Genomic DNA, 16,035 nt, shown 5'->3' on the forward strand with positions numbered 1-16,035 from the left:
ACTAAAAATTGCTTACAAAACAGCTTGTACATTGATTAAAATATATTCAGCATTTGCTGTACATTTTAGTTTAAGTTATTCATTTGATCTCTAATTTAAATTCTGTTTCTACATCTTTTCCTGGTCTGAATTGAGCACATCTTCTTGACTAAATATAATAATGTGATAATAACTTGTTTCAAAGATTTCCCAAAATATATATGCATACTACAGCTCTGGCACTTCCAATCCAATGGGAACATTTTTCTACATATTGACTATTTCATCAGCTTTCTGAGAGCTCACGAGAACTCTAGAAAAGAAACTCTGAAGGAGATTTTCTTCTAATCTGGTTTACTCCTGTGTCCTTGGGGCAGTGGCCCATGTGTCCACTGGACATTTATGCTCCACAGCTCTCTTGGTAGAGCTGTCCATGGCTACTCCCCTCACTCTTCTTGGAAATCAGGTTTTAGGGGACTGTTACTTTGGGTCAGAAACGAGGCACAAGAGTGGCTATTACTTCTCACTATTGCTTAACCTAGAAAAGAAAGCTCTTATTTCTTTTGCTGTGGGAAGGGGGGTGGGGTGGTGAGGGGAGACAAGCCAAATCTAAAAATAAATTGGATTTTCTTTCTTATTCATAGGTAGTTAGAGCCTCTTTGTAACTACCCATTACCACCTCAATAGTTATAGGATGAGTAAATAATATATATTTTTAAATGTGGCAAAACCAAGAAAGAAGTAGCCAGGGCTGCTGCTAATTTATCAGCTTGGTGATTAAAGGGCTGGCTAGTAGAGGCTCCAGACATCTAGGGAGCCAGAGATAAAACAGGGCAGTTGGCTGTGTTTTTTCCTAATGAATCTAGGGCTTGAAAGATATCAGGCAATTTTAAAGAAAAGCAACAAGGACAAGTGACATTAGACAAGGCCAGTAGGGTAATGAAGGGCAAGGCCAGTTACTGAGAGAGAAAATTACTTCATTTTCTGTGATAATGCTTCTGTGTGCTTTGCGGGTCTCTTCTCACGCTTTGTTAGCATGACTGTGTATACACAAACAGTGTTGGAATGCTACCCCCCAGTGTAGAAGGAAAGAGCCTTGGAATGGTCCACAGAGGGGCAGAGGGCTGGCATCTATTATTAATATTTTGAAAAGGGGAGGCTGAGAACAATGGTAGCAGAAGAGGGTTAGATTGCAAGGTGAGGAACGGGGCTTTGACAGGATGTGGGGGACGCACAGAATTAAATCAAGACGAAAGACACAGCGAAGAAAAGAAAGAAAAAGGCAAGCAAACATACTCTGGAAATGCAGAACTGTTTGGAAGATGAGGTGAGACCAGGAGGGGACCAGCCCAGTAGTGCTCAGCATTTCTGCAGAGCAGAGCTCCGGGCTCATCTGCTCACTGGCTTTTTTCCCCCCCCAGCAGCCAAAGTAAAAAGGGCACCAGACACTTGATTCCTCTTCAGCTAACTGGTCAGCAGATACCATTTTCTGCTTAGTGGGGAAATGTGTGGTATTTTAGAAACAATTCCAGAGTATATTTAGCGCCTAAAGCCAGGGCACACAAATGTCACATTCCCATGAGACAATCGGCCCAGTGAAAAGAGGACCCACCAGAGGCCTGCAGAAAACCCACAAAACTCTCGCATCCCAGGAGATGCTACACGCACGGATGTGACATCATTAAGGCGCCCACATCAGGGAATGAAAAGAAGCAAGGGGATCACAGATTGGGTCAAGTTAAAGGACGTCATCATGAGTCAGAAAAGAAACAAGACTTTTCCAACAGAGTCACGCCATCACCAAGTCATACCACACAGCGCTTGGCAAAACCAAAGAAAAGTTGGAAATAAATCATGAACATTAAGTTGGAAATAAATCATGAACATTCAACAGAAAAAAAACACTTCAGAGCAAAATGGAAATCAAAATCATAAAAAATCATGGCAAAAGGAACATTAAGCTACATCACATTTTTATTTTTTAAATTTCGGCGTAACAGCTCGTTGTCGTTGCCCCATCAAATACATAATCAGTTGTCAAAAAATGAAGCTCCAGTTTGACAGGGCAAGGCAAAGAGCTAATAGCACGAGAACAGTGATCATGTTAAACACCCATGCAATCACCTCTGCCACCATTGTTTGACAATCTGTAGACTGCTTCCAGCTTTGTCAATATTCATAAGAAGACCCAAGAGAATGAACAATGCCGAATTTTCAAATGATCTGTCAAAGTGTTAATTGGACTCTTTGATAACCTCCATCCCCTGGGAGAGTTAACGACTGGAGAAAATTCTCGCCATCCGTCTCGGGGAAGTGAGGAGGAAATGACTATAACCAACTGCTAGATATTTGGTTGACATATTTAGTGCTTTACTGGAAAGGCTGTTTGGTTTTTCAGAAAGTCGCAGTGGGCAAACACAATGTGATTTTTACTGTGTTGTCTCTTCTTGAGTAGTCGGCCAAGACTAACACATCTGTGGTCGAGAGCCACACAAAACAAATAACGGCACATGTTAGGGCTGGTATAGCCTGCGGTGGTAGTTCTGCCCTGTCACAAATGGATCTGGTGCTGTCTTGAGATGGTGAAGAGCAGGGATCCCACCAACTTAAGTGGCTGCCGAGACACCAGCTTCTTTAAAAAAAAATATTGGGGCAGGACATATTAGCAGTAAGAAGTTACAGGAGAATAATAAAATCGATTAAGGGTGTAAGTTCACAAGTTAAAGGGCTGCATCGTCCCATGTGGGCTTGGCATGTAGCGGCTGAGTGTACGGCATTCTCAGGAGAGGAGCCTCCAGAAAAAAAAAAGAAAAGGATGAAAATTTAGCGTGAGTCTGCCAAGCAAACATTCTCTAAAAGCAGAGATGGAAGTATGTATACAGAAACCTGGGGGGGAGGACAGAGACTGTCTTTCAAAGGTCACCAGAGCTGGTCTGCCCTCGACACTCAAACCCCTGCTTGGATGAAACTCTTGAAAACATATAGAAGTAAACAATGCTGAATGGGGAGAAACAGCTCGCAACATAACTGAGCTTTTCAGTCTCTGATTTACAGGACTGTTTTTTGGACAAGTAAAGGCCTCTTTGGTTGCAGCTGCAACTAAAGTAGGATGTGTTACCAGAAGCAGCAAATGGCGAGAAAAGAGATGACATTTCCTGTCTCTAGTCTCTAGCAAAGAAAGCCTGGGAGAATTTAGGACAGTTCATAGTAGAGTCCCTTTCATTTAGTGTGGCTTCCTTTCCATTTTAAATGCATAGCAATTCTGCTTGATTAAATAACATATTTTTTGTTTTAGCTGTTGTCCTCTAAGGGCAATCAAGTGCGTCTCAGAACCTCAGCTCTGTTCAGATTCGGCCCCCTGTAAGGGTGAGGGATGGGACCAGCCAGAAAAGACTTCACTCTGCTACTTCTCCATTCATGATTAAACGGGCTTTGACTGCAATTACATGTACTTGCCAAAGCCCGCATTGCATTCCATCTTATTATGGGGGGAAGAAGAGGATCCAAAAATCACTGGATGAGCTAAGAGGAGTGGAAAGGGACTTTAGGAGCCAGCGTCCACTTTGGGCCAAGCCATGCCTCTCTTGGGTGGAGGAAGCTGAGAGGATGTGTTATTTGTTTTGTGTGGTTTCTCCTTGGTTGGGGAATCATTTCGGATCAAGTCTAGCACGGAGGATTGGGTTGCAGTCTTTTCTGAGACGCTTTCCGTCAGCGTGTGTTGGAGGTCCGTTCATTAAACGCTGCTGCGGTTCAGCTGGAAGCAGCTACACGGTCCTCCCCGCTCCGCCCTCCCTCTCCCCGCAGAGGAAGAGGTGCTTCCAAGGCCTTACCCTTCTTGTCTTGGTGATTATGGGAAGACACTGCCCCCAAAGAGTCTGTGCTGTCGGGTGACTCCTTCCAGTCCATCATTCCTCCCCTAGACTCATACCCCTCTTGAGCCGCCGCATCGGACGTGGTGGTGCTGGGCAGGAGGGAACTGGAGTGCCCTGTTTTCATCACAAATATAGTTAGGGAAGACATCACCGGAGACGCCTGCTTTTTCTTTGCTCAGAGGCCAGGAGGTGGGACACCCAAGCTGGCGGTAGAAGACTCAAAGGGGATTGCCCTAGACATAATAAGGCTGGTGGTAGGATTCGGCAGAAGAGCCCTTGAACTTGCAGTTAGAGGGTGAAGGGCCAGGTCTTGTCTCTGCTGCTTGCTGGGTGAGCCTGAGGGAATCACTTAACTTCCCTGGGCCTTGGTTTTCCTTGTGCACAAAATAGAGGCCTCCAGTGTTTGGAGGATAAAGTGGCATCATGCTGAAAGTACCTAGCAGTGTCTGACACATCGTAGGTGCTCAGGAAATATCAGAGTCCCTTGGTATTCCCATAGCAGCACTAAGGCAGAATGTGTCCACTCTGGGGGTAACATTCATGAATTTGGGGCAGGTGTATGGTAGTGAGTGAGTCTGCGCTGTCACAGACAACTCAGCTGCCCCGAGCCTTTCCCATGGAGTATGTGTCTAGTATTTGGTTGCAGTGCAGCCTCACAGGCATTCCGCTTTCTAAAGGGAGCTGCTCCAGCCCTCCTGCCTGGAATACAGGGCTTAACTGTTCTGCCTTGTTATGGCTTTGCCTTTTGTGTCTTACTCAAACCAAGTAAAGTTTCTTGGTCTCCTGACTCATACCACTGAGAGGTGGGTTTTGAGGCCACCATGACTGATACGATTCAGACTAGAAAGGGAGAGCTTTCTGAGATCCAGAGTCGCCTACTGCAGGATAATGCCAGAAGAAGGATGGCCAGGTTGGGAGTTTCGGCGGAAATCGGACATTTCCTGTGAATACATTTCTAAGGCTTCCTTTCCATCATCCCACAAGGTTAAATGCAGATCGCATCTGGCGCTTTGATCTAAACTGTCACAATGATTTAAAGAAGCCCCACTACCTGTTCTCTCTGGTGGAAATAAAAAATAACCTCTCTATGATTTTCAAGTGGAGTCTTTGGCTTATTAAACCATCTTACCTGTAGAAGCAACCTCTTGAACAATTTTTAAAAAGACATCAGGGAGCTACTGCGAATGTGTAGTTGATGGCTTTGGTACAAAGTAGGACAGATTTCACAAGTGACTCCATCCTCGGGCTGTGATCACCACACATGTGATAAATAAAATGCCAGCCACCAGAAAGAAAGATACTAGTGAATGCACTGCATTCTTCTTTTTCACAATTATTATCGCAAGTAGGAGTTTCAGGAGACTTTAATACTGTAAATTACAGACCATGTAACCATATACATACATGGTTTTATATATATAACGTGTGTGTGTGAATAAAGTAGGGAAAAGCAAGCAAGCCAAGTGGGTATCTAAGCTATAGGATTTCCGTGGGAGCTCTACATTTAAAATGTTACCACAAAGCTTTGGTAACATTTAAGAGGCCTCTTTCTGTGTAGGGCTTGTTTGGCTTCTACACAGCTTCAAATATCTGCTTTGCTACAAAGAGTCTAGTTCATATCCAACTGCTAAAAACATGTTCATTTAAAACTCAAGAATGCTTGCATCTAGATTTTTTGTTTTTTACATTTCTGGGTTTCACATTTCATCTCCCAATACTGATAAGAGAACATGAGTAGGAAAATTAATAACCTGGAATTGGAAATACAGACTTTCTTTTACTTCTTTTATGCTTATACTGAGGTCTAAAATATAGCCTCTATTTTCTGCTGTTGAATTAACCATGCTCTCATGAAACATACTGTCAACCTAAGAGAGACTTCAGCACCCAAACAGTGAGAAATAGCTTAGTAGTGAGTCAGAAAGAGGGGGGAGGAAAACTGAAGCCTTTCCTCCAAGTAGCAAGAACTTCTTTTACCTGAATTGATATGCATTTTGAACGCTTTCAATTTAACTGTGTTCAAGGGGCAATTTTATGGTAATGCCATAAGTATGGTTTAGGGAGAACATTTCTTAATACGGTAATCTAGGGGAAATATATGCCTAGGGGACACATTCTCTGTAGAAAAGAGTTCCTGGACCATATGCTGCAAATACATGGAAAAGTCATTGGTAACGGAAAGCTATGGCTATGAGAGGAAATTAGTGTGGACCAGATGGTAGTTAGGTAGGAAAATGTTGCACGCAAATGTGAGAAATCAGCTTCTGCCTATTGCTGAAATGTTAGTTTAATACCCACCACATCTCCGTTTTCTCCATGTAAATCTAGAGAAACCATGCATCGTATATACTCAAATGGAAGAAAAAAACAGAGCAGCGTGAGGCTTGTAATCTCTGAAACGTAAGCTCGAGGACAGTGTGTGTCACTGGTGGAAAGCAGTAGTCGGAGAAAGCAGTGCCTGATTCTTGGAATTTTAGAACTACCATGTGAAAGCACCCGTAAGCAGCCGTCCTGCACTTGAAGTCAAAGAAGTGTATTATTATGACCTTGTTATTTCGACCTCTCCAACTGTTAAATGGGTGTCACTCGTGTTTCTTCTTAGAGTCTGGTTCTATGGGCTATATTGTTTTTGTGCATTCCCTAAGAGACTCTGTAACCAAAATCATGCAACAAAAATAGGCAATCATTTGTGGATATGGTATTACAGGTCAACAATTTGGAACCTATAATTTGGTCTTGTTAATCCAATACGAAAAGTCATAATTTTAATCAGTGGAGCTAATTATGTATTATTCTTACAATATACAAAGAAATAGATTTTAAAAGTTAACTCCAGTATGCATCATATTGTTTCTCTATATCTACAAGTTTTTGTATTAATAATTCCAGAGGTTAGAGACCCTTCAAACTACTCTAACCTATTAACAGTGATGGTAGCCAATTAGACACAGAGGAGGCACTAAATCAATACGAGAGAGGATGAGAGAAGGAAGACAATCAGGGTCCAATTCACTAAAAAGGGGTTCTTGTATATGTACTTGGTATTGCAGAGAGCTTCTACCACGCAGAGTTTGCATGGGTTATTGAATGATTCTTTTTTTCAGAGTTAGGCAGTTCTTGTTCTGTGGGTCACTCTATGAGTCTGTACTCAGCCATGGAGCTTCAGTGTTATGGGAACATGTAAAGGACATGGCTAGACACAGTGGGTGCACCTTGGACTTTGGGGTTGGCTTCCTTATTTATATCTGGGCTCATGAAAACAGCTATTTGGTTTTTTTTTTTTTGATAGTTCAAAAAGAATACCTAGTCCAGTGCCTGGCACATAGTAGGCCCTAAGCAGCTATCTGCAAATGAATGAATTAAATCTCTTCTAGGTTTATTAGCTCCAAAATAAGCATCTTTTGCAGTAGTTGGTGTAAAGAAAGTCTTCTGTGCTTTTGTAAGTACTGACTGAACCAGCCCTCATTTTGATGATCAATCATCTAACCACTTTACACTGGAGAGACTGGGCCTGAAATGAACAGAATTATTAGCTGAAAGGAAAATTCCAACTCTTCTTTAGTGTCATCACAGAAACCACTGATGGAGCGAATGGGGATTGTCCTTTAAAGTGTTAATGTGGAGGAATTAATAAGTTCCTTTCCTTTTGTAAAGGCAGGAAGAGGGGTCCATAAATCGAAGAGTACTTTTTATTCATCAAGAGCATCCCATGCTTTAATTATTCTATCTATATGAGAAACTACCTGGGGGTTAAAGTTGGCTTTAGTCCGACTGATGAATGCTGGGGAGGCTGCTGGTTCAAGTAGATTTAAGACCTGAATTTCTCAATATCTGATAAATATTCTTCAATTACAGGAAATGATTGCAAAGTATGATATTGAAAAGAGCAGATGCTAACTGGGTTCTCTTTCTGAAGGGCACACTGAGCTACATGACACTCGCCTCCTGAGGAATGTTTCTCCCAGTTGCTGGGGTTCAGTATTCTGGTTTGAATCGGAGATGAGAGAAGGTTAAAGGTGGATGAATTCAGTGGGCTCATTGACTCCACACTGCCTCACTTCATGACAGGAGAGACTGGGTGTTGTTTTCTGTATCTGTACAGCCGCCATTTATAAGATAAACTTTAGGACTTTCCAAGAGGTGTTTTATTGATGCTAGTTAGACACAGGAGTGACAGTTTCCACAGAGCTATTAAACACATTTGTAGCCATTAGGAACTGTTTTTCTGAATCCTAAATCTACCTTGCTTTCTTTTCCTCCCTCTTTTTTCTTTCCTTTTTTTGTTCTCTTCCTCTGTTACCTACCTCGATGTTGAAAGACTGACCTGGAGCTGTTACTGTTATGTATTTCAAAACATAAAAATGATAAAATGTCTACATATCAATGAAACTTGTAGTCCCCATTATAATACAGAAGCTTAAATTTGCCATTACATATGTGCTGTTCATTATCTTTAAAAAAAAAACCCACATGAATAGTTTACCTTAATAAACATTTGGGGAAGCTTTGAGAAAAGGAACTGGAACATTTCAACTACATATTAACTTTCCTTATAAAGAGCTCAGAATATCTGTTTATGGACTTATGGGCTTTATTTAGTATAGTGTCTGTCTATTAAAGAGGAGGAACAATGGGATAGATCCTGTTGGCACATTATTTCGACTGCATAACTCTTCCTTATATACATTTAAAGAAATATCACTGAAGATAGGTCTACAAATTCATACTCCATGTATGATTAAAATTTGATGGCTATATTGGAAAGTTTTGCCTGTTAAGAACTTGGTATCTGCATTCTGTATGGATTTTTCCTGCAGAGGATGTTGTTCTGAAAGTCAGCATTTTGGGGAATGGGACCATCTATCAGGTAAGGAGCTGTGGCCTATTACTTATAAGCACTGTTCTTTTATCCTGGATGTACTTATGTCCAAAAGCAATTTCTTCTCCCTCAAGAACTCATTAAATGCATTCACCAAATTCCCTAAGGTTGGCATATTTCATGTTATGTGGATTAAAAATGTAAGACTCATTCTCACACGTCAGTTGTCTCATATATGTAGAGAAATTTTTGAAGCATCATGAAAGCTATGAATAATTTTAGTGAATTGGGGCCCTGAAGTAGCCAAGGATCTGGTCCATGATGTTTAGGAATGAAAACTCGAAACTACCACAGGATGAGTGGCTCGAAGAATAAGAAAACAAAGCAAAACCATAAACTGACCATATACTGTGTTGTAAGACATTTCATGATCTGGTAGAGGAGTTGAAATGTCTATAAAAAATAATGAGAATTTAAAAGTTAATTGAAAAAGAAACATAAGATTCGGAAATACTCAAGAGGGTTAGTGAAATAGGATTTCACAAATAGATTTCCATTGCTATTAAATTATCAGTAACATCTTCCTTACCATTCAGTGCCACGAAGGAATCTGAAAGACAAAAGGGAGGAGTGAGTTACTTAACGTTTAACACTCTGCTCAATGTGACTTTTGTAACCAGTGGGAATGAGCTGATACAGAGCTGCGCTAACCCACAAGGCCTAGACTAAGAAAGTGCTTTTTAGTTTCTGCTGGTAACAGAAGATGCTTCATATTTGGTTCAGTTTCATATCCCTGTGTCTCTTTACCAAGTGGGCTTCCTCAAAGTCATGCCTTTGTTGCCAAGAGGCAGAGAAAAAGCAAGCGTGAGTGCAGAGAAGGGTAACTGCGATTATACATAAGCCCTGCTCCATCAGGAGGGACTTGTACATGGATAAGATGAGTCACTTCTGGACCACACTTACGAAGCAATTGTTCTTTATAGTCTCTCTCATTTCATCCTCCCAACTGTGCTGTGAGGAACTGTCCAATATCACAATGTTCTGACCTCAGCAGGGGTTTAAGTTAGGAAATGAACAAATATAAAAATCACACATAGAGACAACATCCTGTTTGTGTGCGTGCACGCATGTATATATGTGCTGTGTATCTGGGTCATGTCACTGGTTCACTCAGCCTGCTCCTCAGCCTCTGATACTGGCTCTTTATGGTTTCTTCATTTCCCCTAAAACTTCTGTGCGAGAGTCACTGTGCACCAAATGTCTAAGTCCTGTGAATGCCTGTGTGTGACTAGGTAACAACTAACGGAAGTAGTCATGCTCCAGTGAGCGCCCAGGACGAGAGACACCACTAGAAAAGTCACTACCTGCTGCCTGGAGCAGGCACCCTATGTGCCTCAATGGGAATGGGTGTCAGGTTATGGGGAACACAAGACTGAAGGGTAAACCTCCGGCCTTGGACCTGAAGGCCTGCCCTGAGCTCCGCCCTGGGACCTGGGTGCAGTATGAACCTGCCGGTGTAGCTGCTGCCTCAGAGAGCCCGTAACACGTTCCCACTTTTCGTGTGTGCACCTATTCAACCCACATGATACCCCTGTTTTTTCTACAGATGCCTTTATCATCAACTCATACAAATATGAAGAAAATATTCACTGACGTCAGCTAATTAAGTTCACTCACATAGACACACATACAGACCAAAGCCTGCTTCCCTAAAAATGGCACTGGAAAGCACCAACTTGACTAAAGTCCACCAGTCACACATCACATTGTTTTGCTGTACACACCTAACATCTTTCGGTGATGCCACTGTCTCCTATGTCTACTTCTTAATTCAGATTTTGTGTGAGGACATAGTAAGAAAAAGATAAAGGAAGGAGCTTTTGCCAATATGTATTTGCAAACCAAAAATATATATGACCAAGAATTTGGAAATGAGGCTGTCTGTAGCCCTCTTTATTTAATTATGTCTCTTCTCTAGAAAAGGTATTAAATGGCACCTTAGAGTCTGTCATTTCAGGACTCATGGCTCAAAGATGGAGAGTTATATCCATGATTTTCATTATCGAATCAAGTATCAGAAGTAATACAGTTTCATTCCCCTAGGAGCTATTTCTGGTGCCATTCTGAATACAAGCTTCTTGAAAATTCATCACATATAACATTTTGAAACATGGCAAACTAAAGTTTTCAAGGGTATGGCATTATCCTCTAAATTAGTGTTAATAAAGCATTTTCAAGAGAATATGGATATTAATCAGGTCACTGAACAACTGGGCAGAGTTTTGACTAGGATCCTTTATATAAAGTTCTAACTAAAGTATTAACATCCAACCAGTCCATCCTAAAGGATATCAGTCCTGAGTGTTCACTGGAAGGACTGATGTTGAAGCTGAAACTCCAATACTTTGGCCACCTGATGCGAAGAGCTGACTCATTTGAAAAGACCCTGATGCTGGGAAAGACTGAAGGCGGGAGGAGAAGGGGATGACAAGATGAGATGGTTGGACGGCATCACCGACTCAATGGATATGAGTTTGGGTAAACTCTGGGAGTTGGTGATGGACAGGGAGGCCTGGTGTGCTGCGGTTCATGGGGTCGCAAAGAGTCGAACCCGACTGAGCGACTGAACTGAATAACTTTTGAAATGAACCCTGAGATTTAGCATAGTAGGTCAGTTCTTATAAAAAGGGTATTTTGAATCACTTTGTACTTAGTGGGTTCTTTCTGAATATTTGTTTTTATTGCAAATGGTAATAAACGTAAGTCTAATTAAAAAATAATTTTGTTTGTCAATATGTTCAAGAAAAGCAAATAGTCCCATTCAACTAAAAAAACAGTTCAGTGATCAACCTTTTTAATCATTTGTCTAAAGATTATGCCAATATTGTATTTTTAAAGACAACAAGACTAGTGGTGTTTTGGCTTTTTTTTTAATAGTTTTTTATTCTTTAATTGGAGGAAAATTGCTTTCCAGTGTTGTGTTGGTAAAACTGGTTTTTAAGTGGAAATGCTGATTCAGCTGACTGTGCTGCTACAGGTTCATCGTCAAGAGTGGATTTGTTTCGCATTTATGATAACGAGCTGGGTGCCCGCATTTTCAGCAACAGCACCGACAACTCTGGCTTCCAAAGACACTATTTTCTCTGATATTTAGAAGGTGATTTATGTTATTTTTGCATGTTTTAGAGGCAGCTGCACTCAATTTCACATGTGGGGTCATGTTTCTAGGCCATTCCATAAAAGCATCTTTTATCGACTAAATATCCCCAAACAAGCATGGATAAAAAGCTCCACTTACTGTGACAATCCCCCAGGCCATCGGTATTGCCTCGCTCTACGTCCTGTTCAAAAGTCAGTCTTCAAAAGGAAGGACGGAGAAGAGGATAGAAACAGATTCAATGATATGAGTCTTTATTCCAGCATTCATCTTAAATTTCACTAAAGCAACTAACACAGTTTGAAAAACTGAGTGCCAGGTATAAAAAGAAGTAGATAAAACAGCTTGAAAATTTATCTCCGAAGTTTATAGAAATGAGTCCTTTGTGAATCTCCAAGGAGAAGCCATGGTTTGGGCAGTCAATTCAGGTTTTATTCAGGGGGTAAACAAGTTTGTGGATTACCTATATCACTCTTTGCTGCTAATGCCCTGAGCATTTTTGAAACATCTGAAAAGTTTAAATGTTAACCAACATCCTGATGTGATACAGAAGTCTATACCTTAAGAAAAGGGTTTTCCTCTCTCCCTTTCTCTTTCACCCCAACTCTTGCCTTCCTAGACCTTTATCTATTTCTTTGTTTAGAAATAACTTTGTATAGCAAAGTGTTCACAGCGGTCGGTGGCTATAAGTGAGCCTCTGAGAGGACACAGGACACGGTGGTGTGTTTTGCTGAGACTATGTGGGTATTTGGTTCACACCTGGCCCCACATCCAGTCTTCAGGAGTATTGCTGTCATGGTCCTCTATAGGTTCACTCTTCTTTCAAGTCCACTAGGTCACTTTCGGAGAAGGCAATGGCACCCCACTCCAGTACTCTTGCCTGGAAAATCCATGGACGGAGGAGCCTGGTAGGCTGCAGTCCATGGGGTCACTAAGAGTCGGACATGACTGAGTGACTTCACTTTCACTTTTTACTTTCATGCATGGGAGAAGGAAATGGCAACCCACTCCAGTGTTCTTGCCTGGAGAATCCCAGGGACGGGGTAGCCTGGTGGGCTGCCATCTATGGGTCGCACAGAGTCGGACACGACTGAAGCGACTTAGCAGCAGCAGCAGGTCATCTTTGGGCTGCATAAACTCTATACCCCAAAAGGACTGATCTTAATAGTATCTAATTTGATTTTTAAATAAACACACTGGAATAGTCCAAAGTGTCTTGTTTTTTGGGGGGAACTCTGCTCTTCTTTCTGCAACATACTCAAAACTCCGATTTTGCAACTGCCTTCAGAGTTTATTTATGAGCCATCTCGGAAAACTACTTTGACAGTCACACCTTGATCTAATAATCTGCCGTGTTCATTTCTAGTGTTTTTATGCTGTGTCAAAAATCAAATTCAGCCTCAAAGGATAAAGATTTCTAGCTGTAATGAAAGCCAGGATTCACCCGGTCCTGAGGCCACGTTCCAAGGAGAGTTGCACATGTTTTGAACAATTGGGTTCTCATGCTGACTTAAAAATGATTCTTAAAATTCATTCTTACTACCTTTGTTACACCTTGACTAAAGAAAGGAGATAGGCCATTTCTCAGCTTCCCTCACTGTGCGCTTCTGTGATCCTTCCTCCTTCACTTCAAGGTCCCCGTGAAAAGCTATAAAGCTCTCACCCTGTAGTCTGTCAATATTGCTACTTGCAAAGCTGATCTAATACTGCATGGTGAGTCAACCCTTTGCATTAGCCAGATTTCCAGGTCAGACTCTACAGTTTTCATCAGCTCTGTTTATGGGAATACTTTCCCTCAAATTATGCAGGTGGTGGTCAATCAGCTGTCCTTCTATCTGTTTAACTTGGTATTCTCAAATGGGAGAGGGGGCTCTCCCATTGTGTTGGGAGGACAATTCCTTTTGCCTGGTGGATAGGGGGGAGTGAAGAAATGACTACGAAAGAACTGTGCTGGCATCTGGCATCTTCCTTGAAATGCCATAACCTGTCAAGGACATGCACTGAATATTTCTCCAAATGTTATTTTGGATTTCAAATCCACAGAAGTAAAAGCATAAAGCCTTTGAACTGACACCATCCAAGCACTGGAAGTCAGGGTAACAATTCTCAGCACCAAAATCACATGCGTGGTAGACTGGCTTGATCTAGCTGATCTGCTGGAGAAATGCCAAGAATTGATTGACTCCTAATGAGGAATAGGGTCAGCTGTTCTGTGGTGCAGGAGAAAGGTTTATTGGATGTATACACATGCTTGCAGCACAAATGCATTGCTTATTAACAAATGCCCTGCAGTTTCTTCTCAGCCCTGGATGGTCAATTACAGGAGCCAGTTTTGCTATGGCTGGGACAGGCCACATCACTAACCTAATCGGTACCCTCTTGCTCCCTTTCTCTGCCGTTCTTGCACTGTGATGATCAAGGCACATATCCTCTTGTCCCTCTCCTCAGGGAATACTTAAAGTCCACTGTGTTGTTTTTCTCTGTTTTTACTCAGTCTGAGGATGGATGATTAATCAATTGGAAGTCTGCCACGTATGATGCTGGGGTATTCTATGAAATGAGGAAAGGAAGGAGAACTGCCAGCAGTCACAATGATGAGGTATGTGCACAGAAGGCCGAGCGGCAGTGCTGTGTGTGAGCACAATCAAGCCTACGTTTAGGCCACTTTCAACTCTCCCACGCCTCGGGCTCCTTACCTGCTGCTGGGCGACAGATGGGCGCACGCACCTGCTTCCTTTACCCACCCACAGTAGGGGTCTCTGGAAGCAATACAGGTTCTGCAGGAAGAGAATGACTGTGAGCTTACCTAAGCACCGTGAACATCCGATGATCAATGAGGCAAATACGTACTTTTTACACTTGCCATGCCGCTCACACCGGCCAAGGGGAACCTTGATCACACAAGTGGAGAATGCAACATACAGAGAGCTGCTGGCTTTGTCCAGCTGCATGCCCATGATCCTCTTGTCTTCTACTCCATCATAGCTGCACCTACATTTTTAAGGCAGGATAGTCTAAGGCATTCATAGTCTTTCTTGGGTTAGTTCTTTTCTTCCTGCCACCACCTGCCACCTCCCTGCCCCCAGCCTATGAGGTTAGGTCTCTTCATCTGATCTAACTGAAGAAGCAATGGATCCTTATGTGTGCACCCACATACATACACATAAATACACAATATATGTGTTTACCTATATAAACGCACACATTAGCCACAAGGAGGAAATAATGCTTTTAATGTATGAAAGGATTTTTACAAATAATGCTAAAAGTCACTTAAAATGCATAAAATCTAAGTCTACCATGATTTCTCTGAATGGAAAAGATAATAACGTGACAAATAATTACTAGGAAAAGAACCAAACATTCTACGCACTTTTCAGGATTGTAAACGCTCATCTCCTCCAGGAAAAGGCTGTCATTTAGGAAACCACTGTTTCCTGTCCTGGCCAAGAACTTCAAGATGATTCCCTTCTCCGATCCCAGGAAAACCACGGTGTGGTTCTGATACGGGCCAGCAGTGGTATCCACCGCAATTTTGGTCAGGCGGTATCTAAAATGACAGGATCACAGTTTTTATATCTTTGTTGGTCTTTCATTAATGTGTCCCCCTTTTCCACTTCAAACAATTGCGATCGAGCTTTCTAGTAAGAACCTCAAGAAAAATATATGCATATAAATAATGCTCTCAAGCTGTTCTGCTCCTTTATTTCCATATGTAGAGCATTAGTATGGCTCCAAGGGGAGGAAAGAGGTATGTATGTGCAGAGGCCAAGTTACATAATAAATACATAGCCATACCATCTGAAACCACTCAGCAATTATCCCTTCCATGAGCAACAAGGAGAGACTGATGTCTCCATGAAGAGGGGAAGAAATAAGTGAACTCATTGAATATTTCGCACTAACCACTAATGCTTCACTGAATACTAAAAAGAAAAGCCCTGGCTACCATTTTTCCACACTCTTCCTCTGAGGTGCCAAGACTTGTCAACAAAACATCAGGTTGGGACGATTTTGGATTGTGTACAGAGGGCTTGAGAATTCTGAAGGATGGCGAGGAGGGGTAGAGTGCAAATGGCGCTGTTAATAAATAAAAGGATATATAAGCCAAACAAAATCCATTTAAAGCCGAAGGTGAAGAGCGTTAGTCCTTATCATCCTCTTAGGTAAGTCCTACATGGCATCTTCGTTCTCTAAAATCCCATAGC

At 41.9% G+C, this 16,035-nt stretch overlaps 1 protein-coding gene across 3 annotated transcripts in view; it reads right to left on the reverse strand.

The window, feature by feature from the left end:
- The window catches only part of SEMA6A (semaphorin 6A), a 131,274-nt gene that overhangs the window by 20,899 nt on the left and 94,340 nt on the right, over positions 1 to 16,035 (reverse strand). Inside the window, exons 13-19 of one of the 3 annotated variants that reach the window (XM_006078739.4) lie at positions 15,201 to 15,377; positions 14,678 to 14,818; positions 14,524 to 14,604; positions 11,969 to 12,027; positions 9,260 to 9,280; positions 9,073 to 9,123; positions 3,810 to 3,965 (exon numbers count right to left, since the gene is read on the reverse strand). In XM_006078739.4, the coding sequence (XP_006078801.3) occupies positions 3,810 to 3,965; positions 9,073 to 9,123; positions 9,260 to 9,280; positions 11,969 to 12,027; positions 14,524 to 14,604; positions 14,678 to 14,818; positions 15,201 to 15,377 (686 nt within the window). The remainder of the gene's footprint in view (positions 1 to 3,809; positions 3,966 to 9,072; positions 9,124 to 9,259; positions 9,281 to 11,968; positions 12,028 to 14,523; positions 14,605 to 14,677; positions 14,819 to 15,200; positions 15,378 to 16,035) is intronic. The other 2 variants (XM_006078740.4, XM_006078741.4) reach the window with 2 other exon arrangements.

Source organism: Bubalus bubalis, chromosome 9 (genome assembly GCF_019923935.1).
Source record: "Bubalus bubalis isolate 160015118507 breed Murrah chromosome 9, NDDB_SH_1, whole genome shotgun sequence".
Lineage (NCBI taxonomy): Eukaryota > Metazoa > Chordata > Mammalia > Artiodactyla > Bovidae > Bubalus > Bubalus bubalis.